Source organism: Uranotaenia lowii, chromosome 2 (assembly GCF_029784155.1).
Source record: "Uranotaenia lowii strain MFRU-FL chromosome 2, ASM2978415v1, whole genome shotgun sequence".
Taxonomy (NCBI): domain Eukaryota; kingdom Metazoa; phylum Arthropoda; class Insecta; order Diptera; family Culicidae; genus Uranotaenia; species Uranotaenia lowii.
In genome coordinates, this window is record NC_073692.1 from 20,264,118 (window position 1) to 20,278,358 (window position 14,241).

At 36.1% G+C, this 14,241-nt stretch overlaps 1 protein-coding gene across 2 annotated transcripts in view; it reads left to right on the forward strand.

Annotated features, from left to right (window-relative positions):
• The first annotated feature begins 4,683 nt into the window (after positions 1 to 4,683).
• Positions 4,684 to 14,241, forward strand: part of LOC129749612 (uncharacterized) — a 143,001-nt gene continuing 133,443 nt past the window's right edge. The window contains exon 1 of one of the 2 annotated variants that reach the window (XR_008738102.1): positions 4,684 to 7,363. Coding sequence is in view for 1 of the 2 variants with exons in the window: in XM_055744633.1 (XP_055600608.1) it covers positions 5,916 to 7,363 (1,448 nt within the window). In the remaining variant the exon portion in view is untranslated. The remainder of the gene's footprint in view (positions 7,364 to 14,241) is intronic. The other variant, XM_055744633.1, reaches the window with a different exon arrangement.

Here is a 14,241-nt window from a genome sequence, read left to right on the forward strand (position 1 = left end):
GTCCGATTTTACAATAGAAATATTGGTCAGTCAATAAATTCCACATATTTTTTTAAATTTTTGTAAACAAACATTATGCACCTGCTAAGTTACAACGTTATTATTTATTTGAAACGGCTTAGGCTTCAAAGAAAAAAGCTCTTTTGATGGTGGTATTTGTCTTAATCGAGCATTTTTTTGAGATAATTTATGTTTTGAGAAAAATTACACTGAGGTTTTTTTTTACGCGGTTTTTTTTACACGGTTTTTTTACGCGGATTTTCGAATTAACGGCGTTTTTTTTACGCGGATTTTCGAATTAACGCGGTTTTTTTTTTACGCGGATTTTCGAATTAACGCGGTTTTTGAGAGAAAATATTCTAAGATTTTTTCAAAGGAAAACACTTAGAATCTTTTTGTAGTTGGGAAAATCTTAGCTCTGAGACTAAGAACGTGATACATGAGATCTGAGATCTGAGACCTGAGACCTGAGACTTGAGACCTGAGACCTGAGACATGAGACATGAGACCTGAGATTTGAGACCTGAAATATGAGACTCGAGATCTGAGACAGGAGACATGAGACATGAGACCCGAGACTTGAGACATGAGATATGAGACCTGAGACAAGAGACCTGAGACATGAGACATGAGACATAAGACCTAATACATGAGATCTGAGACATGAGACCTAAGACATGAGACTTGAGACATAAGACATGAGACATGAGACATGAGACCTGAGACATGAGACATGAGACATTAGACATGAGACATGAGACATAAGACCTAAGACATGAGACATGAGACATGAGACCTAAGACATGAGACATGAGACATGAGACCTAAGACATGAGACACGAGACATAAGACATGAGACATGAGACATGAGACATGAGACCTGAGACATGAGACATGAGACCTGAGACATGAGACATGAGACCTGAGACATGAGACATGAGACCTGAGACCTGAGACATGAGACATGAGACCTGAGACATGGAATATGAGACTTGAGACATGAGACATGAGACGATCTGAATTTCACACTGTCAAATAAGCCTCACTATACTCTACTATAGACCCCGTTTGTTTTGGCAACACGCCCGAAAATTTTATGTTGCCAAAATCGAATGGTTTTTTTGTGACTTTAAATTAGTCAAAATTGATGTAAAACCTTACATTAGCATAAAATTTTTCAATCGGGCTCAATTATATTAGTTTTGAGCAATAAAACATGGAAAAATTCATATTTTTACTGTTTAAAACTATTATAATTAATCCGAATTGAAAAATTTCATGCTCATATTATGTTTTACATTAATATTGATTAATTTGAAATGAAAATAAAAAATAAAAAAGTGACAAAAAAACCGTCTTTTTTGGATGTTCCAAAAACGAACGGTTTTTGCTCGGATGTTGCCAAAATCGAATGTTGCCAAAATCGAACGGGGTCTGTATTCTATTAATCTAATTTATTTTGTTTTTTAACCTTAAAATAAACTATCATTGTACACAAATTTTTAAATAATCATGGTACTTACGCGTGTTTTTAGTAACGTGCTTTTTTGCGCTAATTTTTAATTAAAATGGATTTTTTACGTGGATTTTCGAATTTTGGGAATTTTTACGTGGATTTTCGAATTAACGAGGTTTTTTTTTACGCGGATTTTCGAATTAACGCGGTTTTTTTGTTACGCGGATTTTCGAATTAACGCGGTTTTTTTTTACGCGGATTTTCGAATTAACGCGGTTTTTTTTACGCGGATTTTTTTTACGCGGGACGAAATACCGCGTAAAAAAAACCTCAGTGTATTTAAATTTTATTGAAAATATTTTACATATGAGGCCCTTGGGCCAAAGGGGTATAAGTCAACAAATGTTAATTTTGAGAAATCATGCTTTTAAGTTGTTGTATAAAGCCATTTTTTAATATTTGTATTATTATTTAGAAACGTAAAAGTATTGAATTAAAATTCGAAAATTAAAAAAAAAACACCAAATATAATTTGAAATTTGAAATAAAAAGAATTGTTTGGCGTTATTAACTCAAAATTAATATCAAATCAAATGTTCTGAGTTCGTCTTGGTACATCCTCGTATCTGAAAAATATAAAATGTGAGAGAATGTAAGCCGTAAATATAATAAATTTTTCGAAAAAGATACAACGGCTCCACCGACGGGACTTGACCCCGCAATTTCCGCTTCAGCACAACGGTGCGTTAGCCAGTTACACCACGGTGAATGTTGAGAAATAGGGTTCTGCATGCATACATGTCGATCTCCTTCGGTCGACCGCTGGATCTTCTATCCATACACTCATGTATGACCGGCAGTAGCGGCAAACCCGAAGCAATCGACCATGTTCGGGCTCGGATAAATCCGAGTCGATGGGTGGGTGTTAGATAAACAACAGCTTCGTTCAATGGTTGGTTAAAAATCGATTTCAACTAGTTTCTGTCAACTGATAGGATGTTCAACGAGCCAATTTATTGGTCGAAACTAGTCAGGTCGTTGTTCAATGGAGCAAGTAGAAACTAGTCGAAACCAATCCAGCTTGGCAGCAGGATTAGTTTCGACTTGGTAGAAATCGGTCGAAGTCAATTGGAAAGAGACAAGTGATCAACTGTCAATCCATTTCTACTTGTTTCGACCCGTTTTGACTAGACTTCATTGAACAGGCATAACAGAGAGATCAATAGTGGGCAAAGAACACATTCGAGGTATACATAGAGTGTATCGATAGAAAATCCAGCCGTCGACCGAGGGAGCTCGACATGTACGCATGCTGAAGCCTATTTCTCCACATTCTCCGTGGTGTAATTGGCTAACGCATCGTTGTGCTGAAGCGGAAATTGCTGGTTCAAGTCCCGTGAGTGAGCCGTTGTATCTTTTCTCGAAAATTCATTATATTTACGGCTTACGTTCTTTCTTTCTTTGATAGCTTATGTTTCTCTAATACTTTCCATCACCTTTAACCCTTTCCTTCCCACGGGGTTTTTCACGTTTTAAAAATAGAAATATTGATTTACAGTTAAACTTCTAGAACAAAAGATGCATAATTGAAGCCTACTTAATGATCCTTTCGATAAATTTGGGTTTTAAGGTGGATCATATGTGCTCCATTGGGAAGATAACAACACATAGGGTGTAAATGAAAAACAGGAAATAATTGCAAAAAAACATGGAATTTCATCACTTCATTGATCACAAACTAAAACGATCCTATTAGATAAAAAAACTCCTTTGGTATATGCATCCCTCGAAGTCTATTTATTGAAATATTGAAATTTTCATTTTTGCCTTGAACAATGGCCGCCATGACACTTTGCGAAAGGAAAACAAAACATGCTGTTTTTCGAGAAAATCACGAGCTTTTACAAATAGTTCGAGACATGTGGTCATTTAAGCAGATGAAATAACTAGTCCTGAAGCAAATTTTTTGTTGACGAAATGATTTTCATGAGTATTGATAAGAAGCTTCACAGAAGAAAAGTACGTTTTGTTCCCAGTGTATCACCAGTGATCCACTTTACTTACTCAAAAATTTATATGTTTTAGTTGAAATCTACGTAAACCATCATTTGATTCTGCTTGCATAAGCAACCTTCTGCACGTCAGTATTTTTATTTGAAGGAAATTATAAAAACTTGTCAAGTTATTGAACAACAAATGAAGACTTGATTTAAATTCGAAAAAATCCGACTTTTTTGCAGCTTTTGATCTGCCAAGCAAAATCTAGCGAACTGATTTTCTTCAAACTTTGTGTAATGTTTCTTCACTCAGATCTACACATTCGGTGAAAAATTGGTGTTGATCCAAAGCGCCCAGTTCAAATGCGAGCTGTGCAAAGTTGTGGATCACCTGTGCTACCATGGGAAGGAAAGGGTTAAAAATGTCAAAATTGATCATTTTTGCACTTATAATCCTTTAGCTCTGAGGGACACATATGGTTTCTTCTACAATTATATCCGATATCCTCAGTGAGATGATGTGTTATCAACATATGAAATATTATTCTTTATAGCTGATAATGTTAAGATTTTTTGAATTTTTTATGTTTTACCTATCATCATTTTAAAATATTACATGTACCGTCTCTAAACGCAATCCGTTCAGTTTGATTTTCGATTCCTGTTCCGATGTACATGATGATGGAAAGGCAAAAAAACGCTTTCAAGTCTCATTTCGAGTTCACTGCGAAACTTTTCAAAGAAAGAACAATTTGCAATGAGCAATGAGCATGAGAGGCCGTTGGCAGTTATAAAAGCTAACCTTTATTCTAAAAAATACATCCACCTCCACCTCCCACACTTATTTTTTTGTTTGTCTTCGTTTGAAGGTATAATTTTGACGTCTTTTAAAAATTATCTGGATTTTGACACGCTGGCTTCTAACAGACCAGAAATATAAGCCTCTAGAGTTTTGATTTCTGAACACATCGCCCCTTACAGACATTGATTCAACACTAAATACAATTCCATAAAATTTTTTTGGGAAAAACTTGATTGTTTCTTAGGAAAATTCGATTCAAAAATTTTTCGAACCAACTCACATACTATTTCTAACCTCTGAAGCATGAATGCCCCCTAAACTTGGAAGCAGCTGAACACCTCAATAAAACCAAAACACACTCACCCACTGATGCAGCAATCCTACAACTGAGCAAATGCCAGTTACTCCCTTCGGCCGGGCTGGACACAGCTGAGCTGAGTCAGTTCGCGTTTGACTATCGAATCGGACGGATCCCGGGGAATTGTGCGCGCTCGGTTCTCGTCCGTTGTTCGTTCGTGCGTTCTTGCGTCTACCGGTTTTTAAGTTCGCGTATCGCGTTTCGTGTTCTTACTTGGATCTGGGGGTCTCAACCAACGAGGAAAAAAAAATGAACCAACGGCTTGTATGAAAAAAAAGGAAAAGTAGAGTTGGAGACACCTTTTACCTGGAGTGATTTTTTGCTGTTATTTTGTGCGTCAAGTCCTCAGGTGGATTCTCTTCTTTGTTCGGAGGAGTTTTTGGAGCTTTGTGATTGAAAAGTAACAGAAAGGGGAAACGAAATATGGTTCTAAGCGTATGATGAGCACTTGAAGTGATTAATGAAGGGTTCTGTTTAATGCAATTTTTTTGTCGAGTGAATCGCTCTTCGGAGATTGTTTCGATAGTTTGGAGCACGGATTAATCTGGATGGTGCTACAGTGTTAAGTTTGTGATTTAGAAAACCTTCGTTGGCAGTGCAAAAAGTAAAAAGATCGTAGTTCCTTTCCCGCGAAGGTGAACTAATGCGTTTGAAAGCATTGCCTAAGGGTCGTCTGGTCGTTCGTGAAGGCGAGAAAAAACAACAAGGTCTAGCGCAGTGTCGCGCACGTTAAGAGGATTGTTGGAGCCACGCGTGGTCTTCGGAAGATCTTGCGCGTCCAGTTGAAAGTGAGAAAAGTAGGTCTCCGGATCGGTGACCGCGCTAATGCTAAGCTGAGAGCTGGATGCAGTCAGCTGGAACATTCAGTTTTTTTTCCTTCTGCCACTTCTTCTTGTGGCACCTTCTTGGTTCGGAGCGTGTTTTTATTCGTCTCGTTTTTTGACCTGGGTGTGATCTGAAGCTGATGCTGGTGGTGATTCATGGTCTCTTACCTCCGGGAGGTCGTTTCGAGATAAATCATTATCGTTTCTGTCACGTTTCACGCAAATCTTCAGCGGAACGAAGAGTTTTCTGTTTCTATGGTTCATGAATGTTGGTACTGGAATCGTTACAGTGTTTGTCGTTGTTTGTGTTCCGATGCCGAAGTGATGTGATTAAACGATTCAGTGGTGGGTTTAACGATAGTGGGCTCTCGAGTGAATTCGTATGTGATAATTGAGTGTGTAAAATTTCCGATTCCGATTAGGCTGCGAAGCGATATGAATTGTTTTAAGCGGAAGGGCAGCACATGAGAATTGCAATATGTTAACGAGCAGAAAGCCGGGACCTCCGGTTCCCCCGAGGCCAAGTGCAGCTGCAGTGGCCACTGCATTGGCCAAACATCGTGAGAATCATCCTCCAACACAAAATGGAATTCACACGCTGAAGCCGCCACATCCTGGACGAACGGTAGTTTACAAGTCGCCAGGCTACGATCAGCCGCCGAAGAAACCGCAATCTGTCGTTTTGAACGGAAGCGGCAGCTATAATGGAAGTGACCTTGCTCATCATACTTTCAAGAACGATTCCGACCATTCGTTTGGGAAGACTGAAGTGTACGTTGGGGAGCCCAACAGTGGGGGGTATCTTGTGCCGCGACCTGTTCTCCCAGTTGCCAATCGTAACACCGTCAAGAACAACAGCAGCACCAATTTGGAAAAAACCAAACTGATATACACCTCGACGTGCAGTATAATTGAGATAAACTCTTCCTCGTCGGCTTCAACTTCGGCCTCAACATCGCCAATGTCAACGCTGCAAAAAACTGAATCAAAGACCAATCTCAACAGTTCTAGCAGTTTCAGCAGCGGTCGGAGTAGTGCCAATGACAGCAATCATCTCAATTCCGCCGACGAGGAAGACACAGTCTCCAGTCACAAATTGAAGCTGAGCAATTCCTTCAACAATCGGCCACTCAACCGCTCAGAACGTGGTTCAACCATTAAGCTCAACTCGCCGGAAGTGATCGTAATCAACGGAGGAAACCCTTTGGAGTACCACGATAGTGGCACCGAACAAAACTCCATCGACACTAACAGCATCGCCAGCAGTAACTCCCTTGAGCGGGAAAACAATTTCAAAAACCGGGATATGCCAAGAAAACCTCATCTTACGGAAATTTTCATCGGATCCAACGACGAAACGGTAGTCTCAAATGGCGGAATTAAAACCATCATCGAAGCTCGCAATGACATCCTCCTCAAAACTCCCATCCACCTACCGTACGATCCTCCAAAACCAGTTCTTAGAACATCTTCCATTCGACTTCCTTACCGTCCGGAACCGGAAGGTGGAGAACATACCACCCCTATCCAAATTGACTCAAAACCCTCAACCAAAATTCCGGATTTGAACAACTGCTCAAAACTATCAGCCCAAAAGAAGTTGGACTTTCACGAGCTCCTCATATCGGAACTTGCTCAAATGCGAGGCAAGCGTCAGGCGGTGGCGGCGCCGGAAGTGTCTCGCTCCCCCACAGGAAGTTCCCCCAGTGGGACGGTACCGAGGGCGTCGCCCCGAATCCGGACCTCCGATTGGATAGAGGTGGGGGACAATGGGAAACAGGTGGTGCTTTCGAGTTGCCAGATTAGTCTGGAGGATTCCGGCATGGAGGATGAGGGTGGTGGTAAACACGAGGACGAAGACGGAGAGGACGATCTGTCCTCGGGCGTGGGGGACTCCTGGAACAGCGTTAAGGATGATGACGAACGGTGAGTTGGGGAAAATTTTTGTAAATCATTATGTTTGAGAACAACACTTTATAGCTGGGAAGATATTGGCATTATTCAATGATATTTGATCGACATTGAAAGCCATTGAAAATTCTATAATTTACTTCATCTTTAAAGAAACTTAGCGAATTTTAGATGCAGCATATGAAACTTACATTTAGGTGTTATTCAAAGTAATAATTGAAAAAGTGTATTTTTTCGTATATGATGAATTGTGATGGTCGGAATTTGGTTAAATGTGAAACAAAAAAAGTTACTTGCTAGGCCGTGCGAACGGTTGGGAGGGAGGGAGGTTTAGGCGTTTAACCCTTCCCCCCATGGGGATTTTTTCCATATATTTTCAAGAAAGGAATTTCCCGTAGTAATGGGAAGTTACTTGATTCCAAAAGGTGTTTAAAAGTAAGTGTTGATAAACATGTCAGAAAATTAGATTGCCTCCAGCGGAATTTAGTCATAAATCGCTAAGGCCTAAGCCATTTTATTTTAAGACGTTTTCAAAGTGATACTTAATTTTGAATTGTAAATCTTAGTTTGCAATTCATTAGACCATCTGTATTGAAACTCTAATCTAATTGATTTTACTCAACATTGATTCATTTTTAAACTCATTAACTCTATATAACCAAAACTAGAGGCGATAGACAAAATCTGTGTAAAGATTCGAGTTCAGGACGCCAAAATTTACCAAACCAACATAGGCAATAAAATGCTGTTTTCTTGAGTTTTCAATCTAATTCTATAAATATATTTTTGAAATGGTAAGAAGTTGTTAAACTTATATTTTTGATTTCATAATTTATTTTATTTTTCATCTAAATTTACCAAATTTTATAGTATAGTTTTTGAAAATTTTCTTATAAATTGATCGCATGTCGATCAATTAGAATTGATAGAAATTATTCTAATTTATCGAAATATTTTGTAATAAGTTTGTCTTTGTTTGTTGATTCTGGATTTTTGTTTACTGAAAACATGATCTTGTTCAAATTTCAAAAAGAAAAACACAGTTTTTACCCACATTTCAATTGGCAGCGAAGAAATATTTCAAGCTTGAAATTTTGAACTGCGTAACACCTTAAGGGGGGGGGGGGGTCTAACACTTTCAAAAAATTCGATTTTTTTATTTTTTTATTTTTTTATTGTAAAACATTTCAAGAATGTTGTGTCAAATTTTCAAGTCAATTGAAGCAAAACTGTAGAAATTATAAGCCTTTTTCTCCTCCTATCTAATACTGAAAGAAAGCAAGAGCAGAAACTTCAAACGCGTTTTTCTCGAAAGCACATTTTTAAAGTCCGTGGACATCGTCATTTGAAAACTACTTATCCGATTCTTTTCAAATTTGGAACATATTTTCTACATATAAAATACCAGACCCCAACGTTTTTCTTTTTTTTTTACTTTGGGGAGATTTTACAGATGAAAAATGGCGGATTTTTTCGTGAAAAATCGTAGTTTTTACTTCAAACAGCCACAAAAATTTCATAAATTTTTTTTAAGTTAAATAAAAACGTTGGGGTGCAGAAAAACATCTATTAAAAATATTTTGCTCTGATTTTTTGACTTCAGATGATCCTGTGCTGAGATACAGTGTCCACCGCAAATCCTGTTTTCTAAAAGGCATCCTCGAAAGTGCTACGTCACCGGTTCATTTTTCAATATTTTTCTACGAAAAAATTACTAAATGTTCTTTTAACAATGCTTTGTATAATGCAAACAATTTGAATAAGTTTGTTTGAACGATAGCTCTAGAAAAAAATCGTGAAAATGGTGTTTTTTTTTACCCGTTAGACCCTACCCCCCCTTAAAGCAATTCCATATCTACATCAAAATATGGATTTACATAATTTTGAATATCTTTTTATGACTTACCGGATTTATTGTGCATTTTTGGTATTGTTATTGGACGGGTCCTTCGCACAGGCCTGCTTGTTTGCAAAATTTTGGATGTAGAAAAATAAATTGATTTTTCTATATCCAAAATTTAATTGGAAAATTATGGATTTTCAAAATTAACTTTTCGATATTCAAAACGTCAACAAAATCGCAATCAGGTGTTTATCGACTCTATTGAATTGTTTCCGAAAATATCTTCAATGTTACCAACTCGATAATAGGCTTAGGATTTTCCGAGAAAATTTTGTTTGAGTACTGAATTTGCAATCATAAAATCGCTTTAGAAATGATAGCTCCAGTCATTAACACCGATACTGCGAACCTTAATTCCTACCAAATAAGTAAAAGGCCGTAAAAATTATATGTTGAAGTCAGTTTAAATCGGATATGGTAAAAAAACCGCTTTGTTTGCAGATTCTGATTACGGTTTCGCTCAATTTGTTCTCCCCCGCGGGCTTCAAGTCAGAAAACAGTCAGTCATGTTGTAAAATTTTCAAGGTGATGGAAAATTTAAGAGAAACATGAAAGTCAAAGAAAAGGAAGAACATAAGCCGTAAATATCATGAATTTTTCGGAAAAGATACAACGGTTCACCGACAGGATTTGAACCCGCAATCTCCGCTTCAGTACGGCGCGTTAGACAATTGCACCAGGGTTGCCAATTTTTTTTCAAAATTCAGGGACATGAGAAATAAAAATAAGTGGTTTTACGGAAATTTCGGATGAAGCGAGGACTTTTCTTTGGTCGCCAATCCACATTTTAATCTCCACCAATGTCTTTAATACAGTTCCGTACTACCCATTTTTCATCATTTTTATAAAAATCAGGCTTATTTCCAAAAATCAGGGGAAAATGGAGGCTTATCAGGTTATCAGAGCCTCTAAAAACATGCAAATCCTGAAAAATCAGGCACATTGGGAACCCTGATCACCACCCATCGACTCGGGATTTGAGACGAGCGAGCACACGGTCGATTGCTTCGGTATTGCCGTTGCTTACGGTCAAATTGATGAAGCGATCAGTGCTACTCAATTCTAATTCATCGCACAATGGGGAAAAAAGTGTTTAAACCGCGAATCTTCCCTCTTACACGAACCAAATCTATGAAAATATACTTTCCTTTAGTGAAATGTCCGGAAAATCGATTGGACATAGTTTGAGATGCCGCACGAGTTCACGAATGAAGATATAGTCGTTTTTTAACCCCTAATTCCCCAATATTTTGTAAACAGTACAGAAAAACACTGATTTGGACTAGAAAATTTTTAACAAAAATTCACCTATCTCGTGTAAATATTTCCGAAACATAGAATGAAAACTGTTTGATCCACCGAAAGTGTCGAAAAATTGAGTTTTTGCTGATTTTGCCCTCAAATCCCCTATATTTTTTAAATTAATTATAAAAAAAAGTAATTTCGGACTTGAAAGTTTTGAACCAAATGTGACCTATCTTGTGTGATCTTTTTCGAGAAATCGAATGAATTCTGTTTGAGCCACCGCACGTATCGGAAAATCGAGTTATGGCTGTTTTTACTCTAAATTCTCCTACATTTTTCAATTTATTTAAAAAAAACGCATGATGCATTGGTTAAGTGTATTCATAATAGCATATAGCTCGAAAATTATATGTATTGAAAGTATCAATTTTTTCTTCAAAAATTTAGCTTAAACACAAGTAATTGTAGGCTGTGTCATTCGCACAATAATGTAACTATGAACAAAATGTCTTCTACAAAATCTTAAGTTTCAATATCACCAATGAATTGAGACTGAAATTGCCAATATTTATTGTCAAACACTTGTAGTAGAAGAGCTTTACAAAATATCAATATATTTTCGCAAAATCGAAGATAATTTTTTACAAATTAGCGTTTAAGTTTATCATCCGGGCTCCGCCAGGCGAAATTTCTCATATCACACGAATGCTTATCACTTTCTTATGTACATGTCTAAAAGAAAAATCTTTACTTGAACTATTTTCAATTTTAAATTTAAAAGTTTGAAAGTATTTTTCCCCTAACTTATGAGAGTTCTAGTGAATCGGCAAACATCACTTTTTGGTTCTTACATAAACAGACAGTTTCAGGGTTGTTAGCGAACCGAGAAAACTGGGAATACCTTGAAAAACTTAAGAATTTCATTACCTTACCTGGAAACCGGGAAAAATTGGGAGTTACAGTACATCACCGAAAAAAATGTCATGTTTGCAAATTTTCAACAAAATTCTCCAAACGAATTTTTAAATGTTAGAGAAGTCGCCTACGGTTTCGATATAGATTTTTAAACTGATGTTTCAAACTTATGCGTTTTTATTATGGAATGATTGTTTGCTGCATTTTGAACCTCTTTTCATTCAGTGGTCCTCTTTTCATTTCTGTGATCTAGTTTTCGGGTATTAAATTTCAACGTCAAGGGATTTAGACCTTCATGTTTAATTTATTTTTTTGCTGCAATTTTGCCGCTTGAAACGTTTTAAAAAGCAGACTTACATTTTTTATGAAGTATTAAAACACCTATAATTTCAATAAACCATTTTTGTACTTTAATTTTTTTTTCATAGTATACCGTCTCACGACATAACTTGACGAACATAATTCCTATAATTCACTTTTGTACTTTAAATATGAGTCAAATACTTAAAATGTGGAATGGTCTATGAATTAAAAAAGGAGTATTTCGAAAAATAAGCAACTCAAACCGAGATCAATTCAATTTAGAAATCATATTCATTAAAAGAAAATCGTGTTTACTCTTATTCGCCACGAAAGTTGAAAGATTTGATCACATCTTTTTTGTTGAAAACTAGGTCCTGTCGACCCGTTAGTTAAAACCCCTTAAACAAAGTCATCTCGTCACTTTTTTTTCTCGTAAATTTCATTCAAACGATTAAAGTTCAGCCCTCTCTTATTTACGATTAGGTATAGCTATTTTCAAGAAACTTTAGCTCAAATGACTTAACAAATCCAGGCATAACGTCTCGCATTTAAAAATCTTATAATTTTTTTTACAGAAAATCTGGAAAATTTTTATTTTAGATTTTTAAACGCGGAATAAGTATAGAAGAATTTTTCGTCAGAATATTTGAAAGTTTACCCAAGTTCAGTTCGCAAACAAAATAATCTAAGGCTTAATTTATCCCTTAAAAGTTCATGAGTTATTGTATATGTCAAGAAAAAGAAATTTAAATTTTCTCATCAAATTTAAAAAAAAAGTTTTTATTCAATGACTGATATCCTGACAAATTTCCAAGCTCATTTTTGCATGGAAAAGAATATAAATTTAACAAAATCACTAAAATCATTCAATTTTTTCTGAAATCTGAGAATTTTAAATAAGAAAAATATCTCTCGAAATTTTGAAGGTGATTAGAATTTTTATGTAGTTTTTACAAATTTCTAAACAAACTTATTTTTAACAGCTCTGGACAAATTCTAAAAAAACTAATATTTTCATAGTAGTCCAAAAGAATCTCAACCCATAAAAAGTCTTTTTGTCGTTTTGCTCATCAATTTCAAGAATTTTACAAAAACGAGTTTGGCTAAATTCATTTTAGCCAAACTCGTTTTTGTAAAATTCTTGAAATTGGTGAGCAAAACGACGAAAAGGCTGCGAATTTTGTTGACATTGCCCCCAATATTTTATGGAGACCTTTAACTTGATGTAAAACTATAAAGTTTTAAAAGCTATTAAAGTTTTCGTCATGATTTGATAACGGTCAAGAAGTTTTGGGAAACAGTTGTTAAAAATGTTGAAGCTTGACATTTTTTTTTTATTCACCATGTTGTTATGTTCCAAAACTAGTTTCAAAAACAAAAGCTGGAAAAATCATCATTTTCAACCAGGAAACCCGGAAAAAAACTTTGAAATTTCAATTCGAAAAATCGCTAGAAACTCTGCAAATTGTTCTACAAATTTGATTGAAATGTTCTTTTCATTATTCTACATAAATGCTTTGAGAAGTTTTTAGATGTTGAAATAAGCCATAATTGCTTTAAAACAGCGAAATACATCGGTTTCAATTTTTTTGGGTGGCTGATTTGAATTTGGAGTATTCGAAGCATTTGGATCCCTTTTAAAGACATTTTAATCAAATTTATAGAAGAAATCCAAATCCAATTGTTCAGGTTAAAGCTTTAAAAATGAGTTGAAACTTAAATACGTTTTTCTATTTGTTCCTCCGGCACCTTTTAATAGCAGCAGACTTCTGCTGTCACGAGCAGAAACAAAACATTGTTTTGGTTCCTCTTGCTATGTCCAATTCGCAATTGAGAACAATAGATCTATGATTGCTGATAAACGCGGTACAAATGTTTACATCAAACCACGGTTAAGCGAGACTACTCAAATTGAGTTCGTGGAAACTCAACAGTGTTGCCAGTTATTATGGTTAAGAGTATCAAAATACTCATTCAGAAATGAGTACTTTCCCGGTTAGGGAATATGATAAGTGGAGAGTGAGACAATAGTATTCGCTAATGAATTGTGTAATTATGACGAAACATGACTAGACTGACGAAACATGAATAAAGATAACTCCATTCTACCACTGAAACCTGCGTTGATTACTCATTCCAACAAAATTATTTTTGCCGATCGCTAAAACAAATCTTTTGCGTCGTTGAATGACCCTTAAGAGCAGATGGATTCTGCTAAACAAAGAAGCAATTTTAGCCACCAAGTTTGAAATCGGAAATAAACCCTTTTTTGAAACTTTCAAACTCTATTCCTGAACCTTCCTCACAAATCTATGTTTAAGATTTCATGGTACAGCAAAAGACATTTCAATTTAGAGGTTGAGTTAATTAACAACAAGGTAGTTTTAACCTTAACGGTTACCTTGATCGTTTTGTACCATCATGTATGAAAAAATGTTGGAATGACTTAAACAAAATAAGCTCCTCTAAACACAGAATAGAACTAACTATTCGATCGCTATCTTAGTGCTTTCCAACTCAAATAGGG